The sequence below is a fragment of the Pecten maximus genome, chromosome 9 (assembly GCF_902652985.1).
Source record: "Pecten maximus chromosome 9, xPecMax1.1, whole genome shotgun sequence".
NCBI lineage: Eukaryota > Metazoa > Mollusca > Bivalvia > Pectinida > Pectinidae > Pecten > Pecten maximus.
This window is the reverse complement of record NC_047023.1, coordinates 26,306,945-26,331,509: the sequence shown is the minus strand read 5'-3', so window position 1 is coordinate 26,331,509 and position 24,565 is coordinate 26,306,945. Positions and strand designations below refer to the sequence as shown.

Here is a 24,565-nt window from a genome sequence, read left to right as displayed (position 1 = left end):
CATTCGTAACATCAATCGGCAAGCACATCTCCCTAGAACATGTCGATGTAGTTGGCAAGTTCCCTGGCAGCTCGGTAAATCTTATTGTGGGTAATTTAAGGAAACCCATTACTGGCTCTTCATTTAGGCAAGTAATAAAGGCCAGAATATGGCCCAATGTGATGTCTCGTCTTCCGGCTGAAAAACAAGTGCTTCATATGAGACATACGAATAATGATATGTAATGCACTATTATTTAAACAATAGCCGCCATCAGTTTTTGAAGGCGGCGAATTCGGGAATAATGTGTGTGGGTGTTTGATTGTTTCCACCTTTTAAATATTGGGGACATATCCCCAATTTCGGTCACCTTAAAACCTAATCAAAGGCGGTCTGCATGTGAAATTGATTAATATTGACAAATCTGCACTTTTGCATTATAATAATTATATTTCTATTTTGAGATAGCTAGCTTATCAACAGTAGGCAGTAAGCGTTTACACATAAACACACACACACACACACCCATTGTGCTATTTTTTTTTTTTTTTTTTTTTGATTTATAACATTCTAACACAAGTGACGAAAGAAGACAACTTTATGACACGTGGCCTGACCGGGCCTCGAACTCACGATCAACGGCACCAAATCGCCTAGCCAGAAATACTCGCAGCTTATGAAACTATACACAAAATAAATAATAGCAACGACGTACTTTCTAGCGCTTTCGTGGCTGTTGCTGCTCATCAGAAAAGTGGTTATTTTGAAAGGACAACTTAATGACGTCATAAATAATGTGACGTCACAATGATATACATGTACAACGTTTACAAAACAAGATAAAATTGTGGCGCCGTTTTACACATGTATACCATTGTGACGTCACATTATTTATAACGTCATTAAGTTGTCCTTTCAAAATAAACACTTTCCTAATGTGTGTGAATTTTAGAAACTGATGATTTTCTAGCAAATGAAAAAAATGGCAAACAAAACATTATATAATGGAAAGATTCTATTCCATCATTAAGCTCCTATCAGGTTCTCTTAAATTAAGATTTTATCTCTCCTTCTGGAATCAGAACGGTTTGCGCTTCATATTAATCAAAACACTGCGTACATTATAACAGACTGAAAAATACATGTTCTTAAGCTTTGGTCAATATCTCTAAAAAGGGTGACGATAGAAATGATGGAAACCCCTTGCAGCCATTTTCTTTACTGACTTATGGCCCTTTTTGTTATAGGAAGAATGGCAGTTACATGTCCTTCGAGTTTTTGTGCGACAAGGGTTTGATTGACATTATAACATATGCTTGATTTATTGAATTCCTAAGACAAAATCTTACCAATGATGATTCCACTTGCATAGTAAGTTTGCGTAACAATCTTGTCAGTTGATTTCCGTAGAGTCGTTTTACCATTCTCTTCGCATATCAGTTTTTCCGTAAACTCGTCTAGAAAAAGACGAAAAAACTCCAGACGGGGTCCGCTGATTAAGTTTCATGTTGACGATCCACAATTCATTAATATGTAACGAATGTCCCGAAATATAAACGTATGGGGGCAAAGCCCGCATTGTTTTATCTGAAACAAGACTAGGCTAGTCCAGCTCCGGTGTCATGAATAATATGTATCTGTCAACATAGGGACGTAGTGAGAAGTGAGTTTAGGTCGCTAAAAGTCAATTTAAACGGCCTTGGTGAGATTAGGACCAAGGGTAATCCTTCATATGATTTTGATGAAACAGGTTTATATTTTTGCACATGTAAATTAATTTTGTCTGTGGTTTGAACCTTCTCACACCTATGCCTAGTTCAAAGACCTGATATGGAACTGAAAACTGTTTTGGATGCAGTGTAATGCCGTCTGAAATCGTTAATACATATGTTAGATTAATATGCTATTAACAGTTAGCAGTTTACTTATAGCTTAAAGCCATGTACCTCTTACAAAAATGGATGATATATAAGTCATGATTAAATCATTACGCAAATAATATCTGATACGGCTAATACTGTATCGCTCATATGGTTGGATTTGACCCAAAGTCAACATATATTCATGTTCAATTCGTTAATAGCTTTATTTGTTGATGTCAAGCAATGCTATGATTATGGGGAACTGATCTCAACTGCTTCAAAGATAAAAAAAAAAAAAAAAAGGGGGGGGGGGGGGGGGTCATGTCAGTTCGATATGTATTCCTGCAGACTGGAGCATAACAAATGCATTTACACTAGCATATTGAAGTCAAAATTCATATTCAAATTGTTTTCTTTACTTTTTTATGTTTTAGTAACTTATAAACGTAGTAACATAAACCAAAATATCTTAAACAAATCCTGATTTATCAATAAACATGCACGTGTTATCAACATGACGTAGACAGAATAATTAACAAGACACGTTTTATTCGTAAACAAAAACACAATGAATGACATGTTAATATATATGTTTCCAAAACAGAATCAGTCAATATCTTGACAGCATACATTGTTATCCAATCTATGTCAATGATTATCCAATATTGCACGGTTTTGGAGTTGTCAGATGAAGCTCAACACCTTAATACTAGGATACATCCAGATAGTTAAACTAAATAAGTACATTCCCTGATAAATGGCTTTCTTCTTTGTGTCTTTATGAAATCTTATGACATATACATCATCTATATCAATGATATTACCCTGCAACATATTTCACAAAATGTTATGTATGCCATATAACGTTATAATGTCGACCACATTGTATTATATATTCGATATCACTATATTTTTGTAGTATCTTTTGTTTTTGTAATCCATTTTCTTTCATGTCGTCTATGTTTTATTCTATATTCCTAAAAATCATTTGAGATAAAATTCGGGAAAATATCCACAATATCAACTGGCTGTATTCTGTATCATTCGTGTTGTATTCTATATTTCGCATTTCAATCAATGTTTTAGATCGTGACTTCATGTTTTAAATGACATAGTCGTAATTGGATGCTGAATGCATCATTCAACAATATTCTCTCGTCTTATTCATCAATATCGTTACATTTGGTAGAGTATTAGCAACATCATTCCATGGTACGTTTTCCTCTGCAGTACGTATGAACCCTCTCTGCGTCTATAGAAGATATCTGTTTCATGGAGATTTTATCAATTCCATGGGATATATCCATGGTTTTCTTGGAAACATTTCCGATAGTCCTCAGACAGATGTTTCCAAAAGACTGTCGAATTCCCCGTTTTTACTTTGATAGTATTCTGAAAATATAAGACATTTGTTCATTCATTTGTTTAAAGTGAGTAAATGAAATGAACTTCTTTTAGTAAAAACATGTTCAAGTTGCTGAAAAACTTTCCTTCGCAGAAGTACAAATTTCATAAATGTGTCAATTATACAGTAGTTAGGTCTTTACGCTTTCAACGTTGCTTTTGGATTTTCGTTCCTTTTTAATGTATTCGGAAACTTCATAAGTATATAAGTAACTGATAAACTGTTTCATACCTTTTTGTTTGTCAAATTTTCGTCGGATCCAAACAGGTTCCTGTTCGTCATTTTCATTTACATTTTCATCTGGCCAATGGAAACCAACACAAAGGTCGTACACAATGGTACCAAGAATTGCTCCTATGTGAGGTCCCAGGACTGGTACCCAAAAGTAGGAGTACCTGTTATAACTGATGAAGGAAAAATAATTAAATCTTCGTGAACATGACCCTCCTACACATGGCACCTCCTACACATGACACCTCCTATAAGACCAATAACACATAACAAACAGACATCATGGACTTAACAACAGTATAAAATACAATTAAACTAAATGGCGAAAGACAACAATGTTCAAGTCGTGCATTACAAGCTTTGAAATAGAGATATACGACAATATTTGAATACCTAAATCTGCTACTGAATGCAAAATTAAATATATATATATACTGAAACATGATGTATCCCGTGAGAGACGATGTGTTATCAACATTATTCTACTAAGAGTTAAACAACCCATTTGTGGATTTTTAATACAAATCGTTACTGAGAGCTGACAATACAGAAAGTTGGAACATAACTATGAAATACGGTGATTTTTGCATTATTTCCTTAAAGGAAATAAACACAAATCGAGGAGGATAAACTTAATGCTTTAAAAATGCGGACATTGATAACCATACTTAGAATGTCACTGAGACAATGTGAAGGTAAAGATGGCAACCAATCAAACAGTCAAACAATTATCAGCATTTGATAGATATTTCATGGGTTTCATAGCCTGTTTACCAGCATTTTCATTGGCTTAGGAAATTGCGGAGCCTCATTTGGTGACTAAACATTTCTTCCAATTACAAGTGTATTCAAATATTGTATCAATATTATCGCAGCATGTTTCAAAAGGAAAACAGTTGAACAGATAACAAAACATAAATTTATACTTTATACTTTCTTGTGATATTGAGATGTCATTATTTGCTATGTGTTCAACGCTCACAACATTGGGAACACTTTGGAGGCTAAGAAGGTATGTTAGTAATATCTATACTTAATATGTGCGTACTATTATATTATTTATATCAATTTTTCAAACGGCAGCAAGAACAGATACGGAAATCCATCCTGCGAAAATTTAAAGTGTTAACTAATATGTTTTTAGCTAGGCAGGTGTGGCATAAAGTATAGGTCTAGTCATAAAAAGAAGTCTTTAAATCAAAAATTAATATATTAATATACATCGCTCATAACAAATACCTTAGATTTGTAACAAGCAAGATATACTATGTACTATAGCGTCAACATGTATACCATGAAAGGCGGTAATGCATGTTTAATAAGATCTAAGCTTCCCTGTAATATGAAACAATTTAAACACATTTGAATGATTAAGTGTAAATAATAGATATTTTGACATTCAAATAATGGATTGGTCGAATGCGGGAAGACACATCTTTTGACTTATCACAAACTGAAACCTTTAATTCAACAAAAACAAACCAATGTTAGAATAACGTCTTAATTTCATTATTTAATTAGGTTTTTTATTGATTAGGAATCATTCATTTCAGGTATGTTGTAAGTCAACGCCTTTAATTGCTGGAGCTAGTAATTCGTACTTGAGAAAGGACTGCTATATTTTCATGGGCCAGTGGTCAAACACTACAAATCTGACCTAATGTTCAGTCGGAATCTGTACGTCATCAGTATTAGTTTATGCCACTTTAATCAACATGGAGAGAACATGTAGTCAGGTAGCATTACTACATCTTTATGTTACATCTTATTTACATAGGGTGGATGTCAAAATTAAAATGCTGACCAACAGGTCCTGTGGAATAGTATCTTCAGAACTTTTTAGACAGGTCAGTGGTCGAAATTATGATAGTGAACTCTGTTACTAAGACGATACGCCTGTGACTCATTATTCTTATGAATAACGGACGCACATAGTTAGAAAGAAAATCTTGGGGAGAGTGCCCAAATCTTGAACATCGCAGTAAACTTTCCCTCTCCTCGTTTCTTATTATTTGGACAGTAAGAACTAAAGGGTCATTTTTAATTTGGAACTTTTTTTGAATCTTTCGCTTTACAAATTTTGTATAATTCTAAGTTGAAATTCTTCGGACCTGGCATGGTATTACGGATTAATACAAGGATCAATAAAGTGGATGAAATGAACTTAATCAGACTGGGAGTTCTTCTATGTAATCGTACTATGATACAACACTCATAAGTATAAAATCAGGATATCTATAACACCGACACGTTTTTTAATGTGTAATTCCGCTCAATTATATGTTCTTCCGGATATAACGGGTTTAATGTGTACAATGTAACGACTGTTTTTGTTTACATCGACAGGTGAAATACCACACAGATATAGGTTCGGCTTTCTACGTTGGTAGATTCATAAAGGTTGAATTTAACTCTTAAATATGTCTTTAAAATGTGTGACGTACGCCTACATGTTTGTTTATGAGATACGGGATATTCCATAACTACATTTTGCGAATGATCATGATGATTTAAACAGGGATAGCAACAAATTAATCCGCCAGGAAGCTAGCTAGGCAATGTTTATACCAGCCGTCAATACAATAACTGTTGAGAAGTTGTTAAATTTACAGTTTGGAAGCATATAAGTGTCACACTGATATTCAGGTTTATATTGTGTTCGTAAGATATATTCCGAAACTGAATGAGCTGAAGTAGAGAACCGTGCTCCATTGAGGGAGGGGGGTATCTGTAAACAGTGATCAGCTGGGGTCATTTAACAGGATTGAATGTTATTTGAAGCAGGAAAATAATTTGCCAATGTTTATTCCATTTTACAGTACCCGTTAACTGTTCGTGGGCTGTTTATCCAATACTTAATAGAATATCGTTGGTGATCAAATATGAATATTAACATAATATAGAAAATTTGTGGATAATAATTAACAAACCGAACTGGATTTACCTAAAAGGTTCACTTCCCCATCCAGCCATGGCGGTAAACAGCCTTGGCGATAGGTCACGTGCTGGATTGATTGCGCAGCCGCAATTAAAGCAAAATGTACTGTTTATAACGAAGACGAGGAGTCCGGTACACACAGGGAGTAGGCCAGAGGACGGATTCATGTTCCTCTTGTCTGACAAAGCTGATACACATATCAACAATACTGCTGTTCCAAATATCTATAGGGAAACAAAACAAGGTTATGTTCAACAGTATATTCATGTACATTAGTCTTGGAACGTTTGAAGGTATACGTATGATGATATGAAAGTGTTGCTTCACGAGAGAGATGATGAAATAAACAATACAGGATGGGATGGAAAGCATTACTAGGGTGTATTTTCACGCAAACATTTTTCCTTTGTTAAAATTGTCATGTTCCTTTGATATATCATAAAATGTTACATCGACGTGTTTTTATTCGCCCAGTCTAGTTTACAATTAATTTTAAATAGACACTATGCAAACTTGTATTTTGGTTCAAAGAGATCAAAAGCGCTTAGTCTCATTAGTTTCTGAGGAAGAATTGGCGGCAAGACTTTTTATTTATTTATCACAATTAAACATAATATAACCATGACTAAAATGGATCATTTTATACAACCAGAAACACAATTTTCTGGCACAAGAAACCATTTTATTATTTTCTAAAACAATATACAAATACTGTAACGAGAAATGATCCTTTGGTTTTGGACAGGTTAGGACAGTGTCGACTGACCTGGTCCACTATACTATTGGTGACGGAGAGAAAAGTACGTGGATAGGTCGCCCATATCCCAGCTGTACCGTTCTGCCCACTGGTCAATCGGACGCCACCGTCAAAATGATGAAGAGCGTCTACAAGTAACACAAATAATGCACGTATAATACTGTTAGGGAAGGGAAAAGAATAAACGATTATTTTATTTAAACTCCCAAATCACGTGTTTGACATCACGATTGGTACCACCGACGTGATGAAAATGCAAACACAATGGTTAATTAATCATAAAGATAAAATGGTATTGCTTTCTTGCTAGAGCAAAGCTTGTAATAATTGAGTTTGAGAAACGTCGCTTTTATTTTAGTCTTTTGTCAATGGAGTTAATATATCCAAGTGGATGCCTGACAAAAAAGACTTTTCATGGATTTCATAGATATGTTCTGTCCATTTGAAGAAGGAAACAATATCCTAGTAAGTACAATGGTTTAGGTCCTCCCATCGTGCAGCGGACATGTCTGTATTGCATAAGTATTGTACATTACTGTCAGTGCTACATCAGTGTCACGTTAACAATTGAAATATATAGTTATATGTATAAATTCACTGTTCAATCAATCAGAGAGAACAATTTGATTTTTAATAACGTCGATAATATAATAATATGGATTGTGATATCAATGTTTTTCTTGTGATATCATGTTTGAATTACCAAACAGAAGTTTGTCTTCACAAAATAAAAACTCGCGTATATCAAGATTTTTCCTTCTTGAAGTATGAATATTAATGAGTGCCGACAATCATCTGACAGTTTTGGTGCGTGGCGGCTGAGTGAAATATCACTCACAATGTCCTATTTTCGTTACCCCCTGCGGCCTATAACTGAAGTCACACAAAACTTTCCTTGAGAATAAAGAGCTAACACGTGTGGACTACTTCCATACAATGTAAACGTGTGGACTACTTACATATACGTATGGACTGCACATACATGTAGACAGCTTACACACACGTGTAGACTACTTACACACAACTGTTGACTACTTACACATATATATCGACTACTTACATATACGTGTGGACTATTTACACATACGTGTGGACTACTTACACATAAGTGTGGACTACTTACATACACATGTGGACTACTTACACATACTTTTGGACTACTTACATACACGTGTGGACTACTTACACATACGTGTGGACTACTTACATACACGTGTGGACTACTTACACATACGTGTGGACTACTTACACATATGTGTGGACTACTTACACATACGTGTGGACTATTTACAAATAAGTGTGGACTACTTACACATACGTGTGGACTACTTACACATACGTGTGGACTACTTACATACACATGTGGACTACTTACACATACGTGTGGACTTCTTACATACACGTGTGGACTACTTACACATACGTGTGGACTACTTACATACACGTGTGGACTACTTACATATACGTGTGGACTACTTACATATACGTGTGGACGACTTACACATACCTGTGGGCTACTTACATATACGTGTGGACTGCTTACATACACGTGTGGACTACTTACACATACGTGTGGACTACTTACATATACTCGTGGACTACTTACATATACGTGTGGACTACTTACACATACGTGTGGACTACTTACACATACGTGTGAACTACTTACACATACGTGTGGACTACTTACATATACGTGTGGACTACTTACATATACGTGTTGACTACTTACACATACGTGTGGACTTCTTACATACACGTGTGGACTACTTACACATACGTGTGGGTTACTTACATACACGTGTGGACTACTTACATATACGTGTGGACTACTTACATATACGTGTGGACGACTTACACATACCTGTGGGCTACTTACACATACGTGTGGGTTACTTACATACACGTGTGGACTACTTACATATACGTGTGGACTACTAACATATACTCGTGGACTACTTACATATACGTGTGGACTACTTACACATACGTGTGGACTACTTACACATACGTGTGGACTACTTACATACACATGTGGACTACTTACACATACGTGTGGACTACTTACATACACGTGTGGACTACTAACACTTACGTGTGGACAACTTACATATACGTGTGGACTACTTACATACACATGTGGATTACTTACACATACGTGTGGACTACTTACACATACGTGTGAACTACTTACACATACGTGTGGACTACTTACATATACGTGTGGACTACTTACAAATACGTGTTGACTACTTACACATACGTGTGGACTACTTACATATACGTGTGGACGGCTTACACATACGTGTGGACTACTTACACATACGTGTGGACTACTTACATACACGTGTGGACTACTTACACATACGTGTGGACTACTTACACATACGTGTGAACTACTTACACATACGTGTGGACTACTTACACATACGTGTGAACTACTTACACATACGTGTGGACTACTTACACATACGTGTGGACTACTTACATATACGTGTTGACTACTTACACATACGTGTGGACTACTTACATATACGTGTGGACTACTTACACATACGTGTGGACTACTGACATACACGTGTGGACTACTTACACATACGTGTGGACTACTTACACATACGTGTAGACTACTTACATACACGTGTGGACTACTTACACATACGTGTGGACTATTTACAAATACGTGTGGACTACTTACACATACGTGTGGACTACTTACACATACGTGTGGACTACTTACATACACATGTGGACTACTTACACATACGTGTGGACTTCTTACATACACGTGTGGACTACTTACACATACGTGTGGACTACTTACATACACGTGTGGACTACTTACATATACGTGTGGACTACTTACATATACGTGTGGACTTCTTACATACACGTGTGGACTACTTACACATACGTGTGGACTACTTACATACACGTGTGGACTACTTACATATACGTGTGGACTACTTACATATACGTGTGGACGACTTACACATACCTGTGGGCTACTTACATATACGTGTGGACTACTTACATACACGTGTGGACTACTTACATATACGTATGGACTACTTACATATACTCGTGGACTACTTACATATACGTGTGGACTACTTACACATACGTGTGGACTACTTACACATACGTGTGGATTACTTACATACACATGTGGACTACTTACACATACGTGTGGACTACTTACATACACGTGTGGACTACTAACACTTACGTGTGGACAACTTACATATACGTGTGGACTACTTACATACACGTGTGGATTACTTACACATACGTGTGGACTACTTACACATACGTGTGAACTACTTACACATACGTGTGGACTACTTACATACACATGTGGACTACTTACATATACGTGTTGACTACTTACACATACGTGTGGACTTCTTACATACACGTGTGGACTACTTACACATACGTGTGGACTACTTACATACACGTGTGGACTACTTACATATACGTGTGGACTACTTACATATACGTGTGGACGACTTACACATACGTGTGGACTACTTACACATACGTGTGGACTACTTACATATACTCGTGGACTACTTACATATACGTGTGGACTACTTACACATACGTGTGGACTACTTACATACACATGTGGACTACTTACACATAGGTGTGGACTACTTACATACACGTGTGGACTACTAACACTTACGTGTGGACAACTTACATATACGTGTGGACTACTTACATACACGTGTGGACTACTTACACATACGTGTGGACTACTTACATACACGTGTGGACTACTTACATATACGTGTGGACTACTTACATATACGTGTGGACGACTTACACATACGTGTGGACTACTTACACATACGTGTGGACTACTTACATATACTCGTGGACTACTTACATATACGTGTGGACTACTTACACATACGTGTGGACTACTTACACATACGTGTGGACTACTTACATACACATGTGGACTACTTACACATAGGTGTGGACTACTTACATACACGTGTGGACTACTAACACTTACGTGTGGACAACTTACATATACGTGTGGACTACTTACATACACGTGTGGATTACTTACACATACGTGTGGACTACTTACACATACGTGTGAACTACTTACACATACGTGTGGACTACTTACATACACGTGTGGACTACTTACATATACGTGTTGACTACTTACACATACGTGTGGACTACTTACATATACGTGTGGACTACTTACACATACGTGTGGACTACTTACACATACGTGTGGACTACTTACATACACGTGTGGACTACTTACACATACGTGTGGACTACTTACACATACGTGTGGACTACTTACATATACGCGTGGACTACACATACATGTAGCTTACATTATCAACAGTAACACTATCAATTCTGGTTTGTTCTCGTATTGGAGTCCTTTTTTATAAAGTTAAATTGTTTGCAAAGAATTTCCATTGATTGCAACTACACAATTTCTATTGCGTATAATCACAAACGATATCGGCAAATGATAATATGTGGCACGAGGTGACATTATATTTATTTCGACTTTGCACGAGTTACATAGGAGGGCGCAATCTCTAGACTGACAGGCTGAAAATAACATACGACAAAGTGACAGTTGGTGTTAGGGAACATTTGTCGACCAAGGGAATGAAGATAAAGCAACAGGAAGAAGGAGGACATGGGCGGAGAGCCGCTAGATATCATACTGTAAAATACGTCCTATCAAGGGGGTAGAACATTTAACAAGACATTGTAATTACACTAAATGGGGAGAAATAGTACCAAAATCGAGTCTAACGTTTATGGACAAAAGAATTGATAATCAACTATGTAGGTATATAATTATGTGTAATGATCATAAAACGACAATGTCTGCTGGACAATCAGAACACTCATAATAATGATTGAAATCAGGAGAACACGTTAACTTAATCTGACGATGTTAGAGGCAAACATCAACTTTGCAAAACATTCAAAATCGATTGAATCAGACAAAAAAACGACTTTATACTGAGACTATGGAAGAAAGATATAATGTATGTAGCATACAATGATCCTTCTAAATGTTGTTTCCGTTTAACCAAAAACAGTTGTTTAAGATGCAAGACAGACGCCAGAAAAATTGAGAATCAAGATAAAACCTATTAATATCGCCTTTAATTCATGTTCATCGAGATTTTTGTACGAAAATTATCAGGAAAGTATTTTTGCATTCATGACAGAAAGAAGTATCTACGATGATTCTGTGATTGATATTTCAACTTGATGTCATCTCTATTGACATACTAACCGCTGTAGACTAGGTATATCGCCAGAGAAGCAGCAAAGCTCCCTCCATACTGCCCAGCCAAATAGAATGGGACCTTTATCCAGGACAGTCGTCCTCGGAAAGCCTGTGCTACTGTCACTGCTGGGTTTATATGTCCTCCTACAAACAAAGAGAACATTGGTGTCAACCATTGTCGTTTACTTGTTGGTATCAATACCAAACATTTAATCATTTTGTGGCTATTAAGTGTATGGAATAGATTTTGTTTTGTAAATCGACTTTACTAAATACTGCCTATTCACATCAAGGTAAAACATAATGAGAATGTGTTTGATTTTCTAGAGATGTTTTGATGTTCTTTTGTTTAAATCAGCATCACAAGAAAATATCAATAATGAATGGAATAAATAAAACAGTGACATTCATGTTATTTATTTACTATTTTTCCTTGATATCAAATAGATTTGCTTATATTTAATACGAGTATGTAGAGTAGTTTAAAGTTTTTTTATTCGCTTAAGTTTAATTGTGATGGCAATATATACCTATTATATAATTTCAATCTATACCTATTATATAATTTCAATATATACCTATTATATAATTTCAATCTATACCTATTATATAATTTCAATCTATACCTATTATATAATTTCAATCTATACCTATTATATAATTTCAATCTTTACCTATTATTTCATTTCACGCTTTTAAGAAAATATTTAGTTCGCATATGTCATATATAGACTAATATATATGCCCGACTTTTTCAGTTTTTGTCAGTAGATCTGAAGACATCTGTAGATAGCAATCGAAATCTGCAATTGAATGGATGATTCAGGTTTTACATACCTGAAACTCCTCCAGATATGTATACACCCATCATCACACCGATCCCTTGAGATATGTGGATAGACAAAGCAGACCCCTTGGTTCCACTACTTAATAGCCACTGGGCATTCGCACCGTCGCTGAGCGCCTGAATATCAGCATTGAAAAGATTGAGAATATGCAGCGAGAAAAGGCAAACTATCTAAGTAGATAAAAGGTCCAATTGTATTATTTCTGCCATTCCGACAAAAGATATAGACATAGCAGCAAGACCTGATCTGTGCATCTGCATACGACTGTAAGAGCTGACTTATCCCTCTTTATCTGGGTCTTTAACTAGAATTGAACTTCTTCCCCCACCAATGCAACTCTGAGGATTTTCATATATAGTCCTTCCTGTTGATGATATAGCCAGCAGTTCGCACGCGAGCCTGAACTCTTTGAATTTAATAAATAATTAGAGGATTCAATAATTCTCTGTATAAATCTGTGTATTTATGTATATACCAAGCACATACGCTTTAACTTTCGCATCTCCAAACTACAGTTCATTTGTGTAATCCATGCGACATCTTGAACTTGAATACAGTTTTAATTGATAATTGATTGGAGTATTTACATCTTATCATTACCGAACTCAAAACAATTCTTGCATGAACATTTTCCTTTGTTTAAATGTTCACATCCCGCCAAGTATACATCCCCGAGTTCTGATTGGTAGATACGAATAAATAAAAAAATATTATTATGCAATGGAAGCTATAAAAAGTACACCACTCACCATTAACATGAATGTTCCCAGGAATTCAGCCATTGCTTCCCTTTTGATTGATTTTGAAAACATGATTTTTTAAAATCAATCCGTTCCATATATCCAAAACAACATGTTTGAGTTGGCAACCCTGAATAGTTTGAATGTTTCCAATTGTGTGTACGACTCGGTCGTTTTAATTCACACCGATAAACCACATTAATATTCAAGCGAATAATTTATCTATAAAAGATATATAATATATACATTCTTAATAATTTAAATAAATAGAATAAATAACAAAATAAGCGTAAACATTGTATGGCGTATCACAAATAATTGCACGGGAAAATTAATAGAATATAAAGTTCCGATTGTCCCTACATTCAAAAGGTAAGGACGCCACCCAGCAGATAGCAGAAGTATAGATGTTATCTCTCCCTATCCGCCTTGTTTACTCTCGACAGGTCATTTACCCTCGTATTATCTCCGTCTATATATGTGCGGCATTGACAACCCCTGCCAACACAAATCGGTACAGTAAGCCTCATATTGATTATAAATACAGCTCCTCATGCAAGTTTTCATGCCGTACTTGATTTAAGTATCTCAAGAGCTTGATGTATGAATGCATATATCTGATGTTTCCTTCTCATATTAGGATTTGACCACAATTTATTTGTTTTGTGTCTTTTATGAAGCTAAAGACACCTGCCTTCTGAAACACCTAATATTATATCAAGTTCAGGTTCTCGTGTGCAATTCTCGCGTTGTTAATTTTGTTGATATTTTGTTCTCGTTCATCGATTGTATTGTATTTTACTGTAAATCACTTCAATACTTTATTCCGCAAACTTACCTTTTACGACATATTCACGAATATAGGACATCGCAAGCGCTGATCTAGAAACTACTTTAAATTCACGAATGACGAGTTTTTACAGTCATGGACATTGCAAGACTCCTGTACCAGTAATCGGTAGTTTTGCCGCAACCCATGTGTGCCTTACTTAAATTCCACTTTGTACACATCTTTGATCAATCATAATGAATTATATACAATTACAGCCCCCACCTGATGTCTATACCTGGATTTATCGACCCAATTAATGTCATATCCACGTCCGATGTCAATATCTTCTTTTGGGTCGATAAATCCAGGTATAGAAAGGCTACAATGGTTTTATTATTTTTAACATGATAAAATACATGACATGCATGCAAACAAGTACCTTTCCTTAATCACCATTTTAATGCATGGTAAATAAAAATATAACAATGTTTAGGATTTAACCAAATTATTTCATTAATTACTTAGATATAGCCCTACTGATAATGTAATTGATTTACAACATTTTGACAATTGCAAAAGTGATATATCCTACTCTGTATGACCAGTTTCTGGTGTTTCATCTCCACTGACAAAAGTTTGAAGCATTGTGGCAAGTATTTAATCCTCACCTTTTCAAATATTAACCGTGAAGCAATCTTCGTTATCTTCGAGTCTTTACGCCTGTATGTAACGATTTCTTTACGTCCGAAGCACTCAAAATAATTTACCTAGGATTTTGACAAGCCTTTCATTAGAAAAAGTATCGAAGTAAGTTTGGACGCGTATCTCATCCGGATATTGATAGACAACGTCCACAGCTGTCTTCGCTGACCTCTTTGCTTTGCCAGCAACAGAGTAATCCTATTCTTGATATCAGAATCTGACAATGTCGGAAAATAATAACTCGGTCTGTCGTCTGACATCTGGGAAACGAATGTCACAGTAAGGTGCGTTTGAATGAGACGTAATCGTTGTGATTGTCTAGAAAATCAAAGGCATGCTCTTCAAGTCAATATCATTTTAATGAACCGACACTTGGTCAACTTTTGACTACTCAGAAGAGAGTTAGCATATCCAAAACACAATAAGACAAAATAAAATATTTTCTTTTATTATGCCATTTCAATATTTAAACAAGATATATATGTATACGTATACAATACTAGTACATAAAAATATATCAAATCAGTATAGTAAAGTACTTTTATACTAAGGGCAATTTAAACACTTTGATTTAATACCTTCAAAAGCAGTAGTTACATTTGTGTACGCGTCATTTTGTTTTTGAATTTTTCATTTTGGCACTGCGTACTAACAACTTTCATGGATTTCAATATATGAACAATGCCACAACAAAGAATGCAATAAACGTGAGTAAGTACTCTGTAGTTTCCATTTAATGTCATTAATAAAGGTAATTATGAAGATACAATATAATGTAAATATTCATATTGTCGTATCACTTGCCAAATCTCGCACATATATATTACAGGAGTGAGTAATGAAAAACATATTCCCCAAGATGATACGTGTATATATTTTGGGATTTCAATTACCGACTTTCACATAAACTAATGGGAGTCTATTGACCATCCATCATGTTACATTAAGTCTATATTCAGGTTATAGTTTTATGACAGTGATATACATGTGTCAGTTTCCATTGTTTGTTACATGCAGTGCTAAGTACAAGACATTGGTCCAAAAAGTAGGCCTCATCATTGTTAACAATAAAAATACAACAAATATATATTAATTCGACTATTGAATAAACAATATATAAAATGCGTTGTCAAGTGGTACAAATCAATGTGCAATGCATATGCCACGGCATTCATACTTAAATCATCAACGTTAATTTGATAAGTTTAACTGCAGTTTTGGTATCAAAAAGTAGGTCACTGTCACTATGAGTTCCATTTAATTGACCTACCGTAACCATCCTTTTTCATACGCAGCATCATATGCAGATAGTAAAAGTGCGTTTTATTATTTACAGATAAGTAAATTTCTACTTGGCTGTCTATACATATAGTAATTTTATACTTCGTTGTTCATCTATATAGTATTCGTTTTCATGAATAAAGTAAATTTCATACTTCGTTGTTTATGTACACTTAAAACTGTTCATGCAAATTATAAAATTCATTCTTTGCAGTTTGTGCAGCATAAAACGTGTGTAGTAAATTAAAACTTCAGAAATATTAACATAAATCCACTGTAAAAAATATTATCTTAAATCCAGCATGAAATATGCTCCACTGCAAAATTATTACAGTTAGATGGTTCTTATTGTTGGTTTTATATCTTTGATAAATATATCCTAGATACTAAACAGAAGCAGAATGACGGCGGATATTGTGTGATATTCGTTGCTAGAGTTACAGATATCAACTTAACGACAGTGTACACAACATTTATACTGTTGTTATTTCTCCTGAACAATTACATACAACTCTTACTTTTCTCATTCAATAAATGTAACTCCGCAAATCTCATTCATTTATTGCATCTACTTTTCGCGTTTACAAGCAAAATACAATCTGTACACTAGTTAATATAAATCCATACTCCGTTAGAGGAGTAAGCTAAGTAGTAAACGACTTAATGTTATTATGCATCGAGTGGAATACTTTGAGCATGTGTTCAAACCATTGCATTAATATAACAATAGTTCTTTTAAAAAATCAGCATAGATCGATAACAAAAATAATATTAATGTCATTGCACTGGATAAGGCCCTTGTTGTCATGATGATACAATAATCCGTTGGAATGATAACAACGTACAGCGATCTCGTTAGAAGCATTCAAAAATGCTATGGAAAAAAATGCTTTTGGTTTATATCAGAAATAAATTTCAGCGAAACACAATTCATCCGAAACAATGTAATAAACAGTTTCCACTTCCCGAGGTAACAATACTATTTCAGAATCACTGTATCTGATTATTTAAAATTAAACTCAAAATCTGATTTCGATAGTAGAAGTGTCTAAATTAATTACGAGCATTTAACTACTTACAAACAAATAAACTTTTAAGGAAAAAAATCATATAACATGAAAATACAGATTATGCCGATTTTTATCTCTTGCCTTCAACTTACTCCAGTTTAAGGTCATTGCCTATCACTCGCGGCTTCCTCTTTCCGTATTTTCTTATCGGCCCCAGTGCCACATGCTCACTGTAGGAAATCTTAATATAATACAAGCGTCATTACAACAAAATGGTTACAAAGGCGTGTAAAAAATATGCTGTGTCGGATTATAATCATTTTGATTTGAATAACTTTATCACAGCAGTGATGAGCTGTTGTAATTAGCAATACGTGATATTAATAGAATAATAAATCCATACAACATATATTACCTTAAGATGAAATGATTTAAACCTACTAATGTTAACGCACAATTAATTTTGCGTTGCTCGCAAAAAATGACGGCGGCAACTTAAATCCGCAGAAAATAATAGCGATAACTTGTTTTTTTCTGTCTGAAGTCTGAAACAACAAATTTTAACAGAAAATGAAAACGAATCAATAGCCGCAAACTTATCGTATTTGGTGGAAACGCAAAGTTTCATAGGCGCGAAAATTAGTAGGTAAAGGGTATATTAAGTTAGAAAATACAAACAGAAACAAATTTATCATCAGGATATATGACTTATAACAGGTACAAATACACGTGAACCCAATGACAGCATGACAAGTAGTGTACTGTGAAAGGATGAAAGGCTACGGATTTCATTTAATCTGGGAAGGAACTTACATCTACTGGAAATAGGAACCGTCAAGTATGTACAGTGTGGCCGTAAGGGGTTTATATTATTTTATCTGCTTTCGTTTACATTGAAATAAATGCATCACTAATTCATTGTTTTTGTTCAAAATATTCTTTAGTTGATAATAAATTTTACATTCATCCCCTAAAAACTGAATTCTAAATTGTCCAACAAGAGACCCAAGATCGTTATCGATCACCTGAGTTCTGGGATGTACTGATAAAAGTTTTGTTTTTAAACTGAAATTTGACATTCAACTGATCACAACACTGTGACCTTAAAAGCATATCAATGTTTGTTCATTATTTTCCATTCGTCCCAGCATGGTAACTGACTATTGGCCCTTGTCAAACTCATTTGATCTCCTGGGATCCATTCTGAGCGTTGTTGTTGTTGATGAATATGACTTCAAGAAGAGAAGAATTGTCGGTGAAGGTATATTTTCAATGCGTTACATAACTAAATATGTGTATGCACAATCTTTGGTTACACAAATGTAAACTAATATGCAAAGTGAAAATATTATATAACAAAACTGGAGAAAGTCACCGAATCACATACGACGTGAGTAAGACGTACATACAGTCACAGACCACTAGTGTATCACCCGTTGTAGAACGACTGTTACGTACGATACAATCTAATCAAGCACCAAGTCCCAGCATCAGCATTACCATCAATAGTCGTATTTGGTCCTCTGCAAAATTGAATCATTTTAATTACTGTTGAGCATTGACAAATAACTGTTTGAATATGGTAATATACTTAACACCAGATTTTAATTACTGTTTAGCATTGACAAAATAACTGTATAAATATGGTACTATACTTAACACCAGAAACATTGTTTACATGTGCAGCTATAACTCTGATTATATGCCAATCAGACGGCTAGTTTTATTAGCTGCATACACTGTCATATCGTTATATTGGATGTAGATGCATCAACAACGGGATAATCGATTCTAGCGTTGATTCATATCCAAATGTACATCATTTTTATATTATTTTAACGATAATTATGTTCATATATGAGTTGTGTCAAATGATATAGAAAAAACAGAATTTTCACGAAATGGCATTTTACTCGGCTAAAACATCATTGAAAATTTCGTGTTGGAAATGATGTGAACGTGCAACAGATACTACAAAAGAGACGCATTTATGATAGATATGTTCAGATCGAAAGTCGCTGAAGGTATGCATTTTAGATTTAGAGCATGCAAAAGATAATGCATGAAGAAAGAGATTCAGCCAAAGCAACACAATCAAAACTGTGAAGAATACGTAGAATAGATACACTACAAACAAAAACCTCCAAGTAAATAATAATATTATCATCGCTAAGATACCTTACTTGAACGGAAGAAAACGATGCCACGGCATTGTTATAACTAAGATGACCGAATTTCTTCAAGTTTTTTTTTTAGTTTTTTTTTTAGATTTTTTCGTTACTTCTGTGTGTATATACCGAGTGTCTCATTCCTAAAGAAAATATGTTCAGTATCTTTCCTTTCAAGTAACTGTAAAACGTATGAAAACGTCTTATAGTAAATGTAAAATTAATCAGGAAGCATTCGATACATTGCATCTTTCAACAAAGATCATTATGGAATTTTTACGGTTTCAACCTCAACAAGTGAACTCGAAATATCGAATAAGGCTACGGCGATGAAACATATCACATAGCATTCAAGGGAAGAAATTAACTAAAAAATGATCATCAACACATGGAAGTCAAGGTATCTTGAAGTATAACTGAAGCTAAAATAAACTTTTAACAATTCAATATAGACATCTCAACGTGAAAATGATTGAAGCACATGACAGCCATATTGTCTGTCACATTTGAAGGAAAACAATGGAGCACATTTCGTTCAATCTTTACCAACTAATTATGTTTCAAAGTTCCTGAGACTAAGAAGGAACACATGATTTAACTAGTTGTATCCCACAAACGCAGATTGTACTGCAGCCAGATGTATAAAGAATATTCTATAATTACAACTGATACCAGTAAGGACGCGCCGCCAGCATTAATCAAACGCATAAAAATGTCTTCCCATTGACGAGTTGTATAATCTTTCGAAGAGTTAACAATTTTAAGGGAGTTGCATAGCATGAAATTCGTTATATGTTCAGAACTGAATAACATAAGTATATCGAGTACATCACAAGATGTTCTATTCCTAAAGAATCAGTGAAAATTTACCTGTAGTTCAGCTAAATTATGATCGATGAACCTAAATTGCAAATATGTTTAATGAGGTAACAACTACACGGGCCTGAAGTTCAAATTGTATTTTCGATATTTTCGAGCTTAGGATAAAACCGCCACAACACCTTGAATGTTCAATTTATAGAAAAAAATATGTACATACTTTGGTCGATTTTGAATTGGTATTATGATTTCGTTAACATGTAAAGATGTAAACTATTAGATAAAGTTAATAATAGATATATATGCATAGATAAAGTGCAATATAATAAATGTTTTAAAATATTAATTTGTGCGCAAATGGTATATATCGTTGTCATACATGATGTATACGCTAGTCTACTACCTTGAGTACTGGTGTGCTGTCTAATTAACTCACTGGTCTATTCATATTGAGAACCACCTCTCAAAGGATCGTTTAAGATAAACAAACGTAAATATGTACAAAGCTCAAACCAATTGTCGTCTGTGACAATGGGACGTTATATGCCTTTGAATACCGTATTCATATGTCTTTAAATGTTGTATGGTCGATCTTACATGACAATTTGCAAATTACAATATAAAGTACAGGTGAAGAACAACAGCCCCGTCGTGCTTCAAAGATTATCTAAATGGACTGCACTTTTTGATGAGACGTTGATTACTCTCCGTTTCAATCATTACGAAATATAAAAAAGCAAATGATATTTGCATGATCAAAGTAGATAAACATGTACATATATATAGATACAAGTAGATAGATAGGAAAATAACTATAATGAACCGCATCTCAAAAATTGATTACAATTCATTTCATGTTCTAAATAATTTCTGTATAATATACCTCATTCTTGCCAATGTTTGATGACAGAAAAACACTGTATATAATAACTTATTATTACATTATATATATATATATGAGTATAGTTGGTTTTGAATGGACAATACACATATGTATTTGTGTTAAATAAATGACGTAAAATTATTGTTTATTCATTTGATGATCACCAAAATCCGTTTTACCAGAAATGAGGAACAGAGAGTAATCAAGTATGCACAATGCCATGAACTATTTTTGTACATAAGCAACAGGTTCCAATACATTTTAACCAGTGAGTTCTTTGTACAACGATATCATACGGTGGGTTGACTAACTTACTAGTTTCCTCGCTGATAAGGACACCGTCACTACTGGTCTGTGTTCTGGTCATTGAATCAAGTATTACCGTAATTACCATATAATCATTGTGCAGGTCTAGGTTATATATTCCCGTTCTTCTAAGCATTTTGCAATGCTCCTAAATGTCTATACAGACTATGAATTTAATTCTAATCATGCGATGTACCTTTCTCAAAATATAGCCATAGATGACATCGTTTTATGCAATAATTATAAACCGTATGCCCTTAATTTGCAGTCAATTTCCTCTCATAACAGTACAGCCATGTAAATGTATATACCGGCAGAAAAAGTAACGAAATTCGGCGGTGAATTTTGCAAGGATAATCCACTAGAACGATGTTAAAAAGTAAACTGCATTTATAAATTAAACATCCGATCGTAATACAATAACTTACTCGTCTATAACGTAACATTTCCATTAAAAACGTCATAATTATATGTCCATAAGTACCTGTGTCCTTGACGACCATTTCTGGCTAAGACGATATATTTAACTTACATTGTGGCTAAATGAGTAATCATTTGCAAAGAACACATAACTACTATGCAACTGGGCATTTTATGACTGCCCATGAAAAATATGACCAATCGACAGTCTTCTTTCTCTCGACCTCAGACATTTGCAGCATTCTGCAATTGTGTACTAAATCGCTGTGCATTGTATCTACAGGTCATAAGTTCGTTAAGAAGTTCTCAATTTGGGTCTCTAACAAAGGTTTTGAGCCAACATCATTATAACAGTACTTGGAGCAATCAAACTACCAAATTTCGAGGAATAGTAAAGACAATTTAAACCGAATGCGTTACTTGTCTCCATCAGTATATTCTATGTGAATTGATGCCTTAATCGTTTACCAAGGGGAATAATGTCATGATCCAAAGAGCATAACTGATTTGATAATTATTTTCCAAAATAAAAGATTGTTATAAAGGGTGGATTTTTTTTTCAACTTTGTGCATTTCCAATAAATAATGTTTCCATAATCGTTGCAAAGACTAATTATCATTTATTTTTATTTACCTGATTTTGGAGAAGTCTCTTGTGGGCTTCGTCGGGACGTTGGGGGAGTGGTCTTCCACTCATCGCTGCAGATGACCGTATCTTGACATTGGTATTTTTTGGTATGGTGTAGTTCCGGTCAGGAATAGGAGGCCCTGACACTGTGGGGTCTCTCTGAGGGGCACCAACTGGAGTACGGCTTGCTCGTATTCTACTAGCCTGTTGCTGTATAAATATTAATAAGAATTGAACAATAAAAAACACTAGGAAAAAGTGTTTTAAAATTATATCAAATGTTCCTGGTTCCCTCTAAAATATTAAGCCTTGAAAATGTACTTATATATACTTTCCTATAAAAGTGAACATGTTATACAATAATTGTTTAGTTATCGAAATCGGAATGCTGAGGAAAGTCACAAGATTGTATATACTAAAAATACCTATATAAGGGAACGTAAACTTTGTTGAACTAAACAAAGTTCAATTGTTATTTGAACTTCGAATCAACACCTTTTCTTTCACTGAAGGTAAAATATTAAATATATAAATATGAAAATACATGTTTGAAAATGATGGAGTGATGGAAAAAAGGACATATGTATAATTCAAGAACAATCAATGAATTGTTTGGTGAAACATTTACCGTAAATCTCCTTATAAATGAGACAACATGCCACAATCCAAAAACATGGTGTAAGGATTTAATTTTAAAAGAAATAATAAATATTTAGACTGTGTTGAATGTTGAGATAACTTGCTACCTTAGCGTCTTCCCGGGACATGAGTTTCCATGCCTCACCCTAGATTTAAAGCAAGCTACACGTGTTCTTTGCGCGTTATCAACAAGATGATTCTAGTAACATGGTGTAAGATATTGATCTTTCGAATAAGTACATAAATGTTAAGACCATGTTGAATGTTGAAATGACATGTTCCCTTGACCTGGACAATTTTACCAGTGTGAGATTTGCATACCTCACCCTAGGGTCAAGGCAACGGGAACAATACAATGAAATCACAACAACAATTGAAGTAGGTCATATGAATATTGTCTTGCGTTATTGTAAGTCAATATAAGTACGAAAGAGGGTAAACAGGGAAGAGAAAATAATCATTCATCCCCTAAGGTGGTTGAAGATTCTATTTATCCATACCATAATATCATGATGGATAAAACAATAAAAGGAACAATATTGAAGTGTGTGAAATCTACAGATAAAATACTGGCAAAGTGAGGACTTATAGGAAAACCAGTGAAAAGGTACGAAACTAGGTGTTTCGGCAGGCTAAGCATCGCCTACAAGTACAGCAAGTTTAGATGTTTATTTCGAGATTTTTTTTACAACATGCACAATTAACGTTATAACTTTCCACACCTCTAAGTTAATAACATTCCAGTGGAGCTTTAGTAAGAATTTGCCTGGTAGTTTAAAACATCAAGGTAATTTGATTCCAATGAGTTGAATGTCTAAACCTCCTGATCAGTATCACCTTTCTATTACATTAATTGCATCAAGCTAAAACAAGCCAACACATCA

General features: G+C 34.6%; 2 protein-coding genes across 6 annotated transcripts in view; both read right to left on the bottom strand.

The window, feature by feature from the left end:
• Positions 1-2,191: 2,191 nt before the first annotated feature.
• Positions 2,192-14,174, bottom strand: LOC117334949 (aquaporin-9-like). Its single transcript, XM_033894814.1, has 7 exons — positions 14,063-14,174; positions 13,303-13,429; positions 12,472-12,609; positions 7,182-7,300; positions 6,422-6,639; positions 3,478-3,650; positions 2,192-3,233 (listed from the first exon to the last, which is right to left on the bottom strand). The coding sequence occupies exons 1-7, from the start codon at positions 14,123-14,125 to the stop codon at positions 3,178-3,180; spliced, it is 894 nt and encodes a 297-aa protein (XP_033750705.1). The 5' UTR covers positions 14,126-14,174; the 3' UTR covers positions 2,192-3,177.
• Positions 14,175-15,959: 1,785 nt separating this feature from the next.
• The window catches only part of LOC117334095 (myosin-IIIa-like), a 34,104-nt gene continuing 25,498 nt past the window's right edge, over positions 15,960-24,565 (bottom strand). For 2 of the 5 annotated variants that reach the window (XM_033893540.1, XM_033893543.1), the window contains 2 exons: positions 23,049-23,252; positions 15,960-19,341 (listed from right to left, as the gene is read on the bottom strand). In XM_033893540.1, coding sequence (XP_033749431.1) covers positions 19,321-19,341; positions 23,049-23,252 — 225 coding nt within the window. In that variant the 3' untranslated portion in view covers positions 15,960-19,320. Of the gene's footprint in view, positions 19,342-20,856; positions 20,888-22,003; positions 22,048-23,048; positions 23,253-24,565 lie in introns of all 5 variants that reach the window. The other 3 variants (XR_004534033.1, XM_033893542.1, XM_033893541.1) reach the window with 3 other exon arrangements.

What these genes read in the sequence shown, in the direction of transcription:
- LOC117334949 (XM_033894814.1), bottom strand. Translation starts at nt 14,125, where the DNA reads ATGTTTTCAAAATCAATCAAAAGGGAAGCAATGGCTGAATTCCTGGGA. An exon ending in TGGGAACATTCATGTTAATG is followed by an intron (nt 13,430 to 14,062) that starts GTGAGTGGTGTA and finishes GCTGATATTCAG; the next exon opens with GCGCTCAGCGACGGTGCGAA. An exon ending in AAAATTTGACAAACAAAAAG is followed by an intron (nt 3,234 to 3,477) that starts GTATGAAACAGT and finishes TTATATTTTCAG; the next exon opens with AATACTATCAAAGTAAAAAC.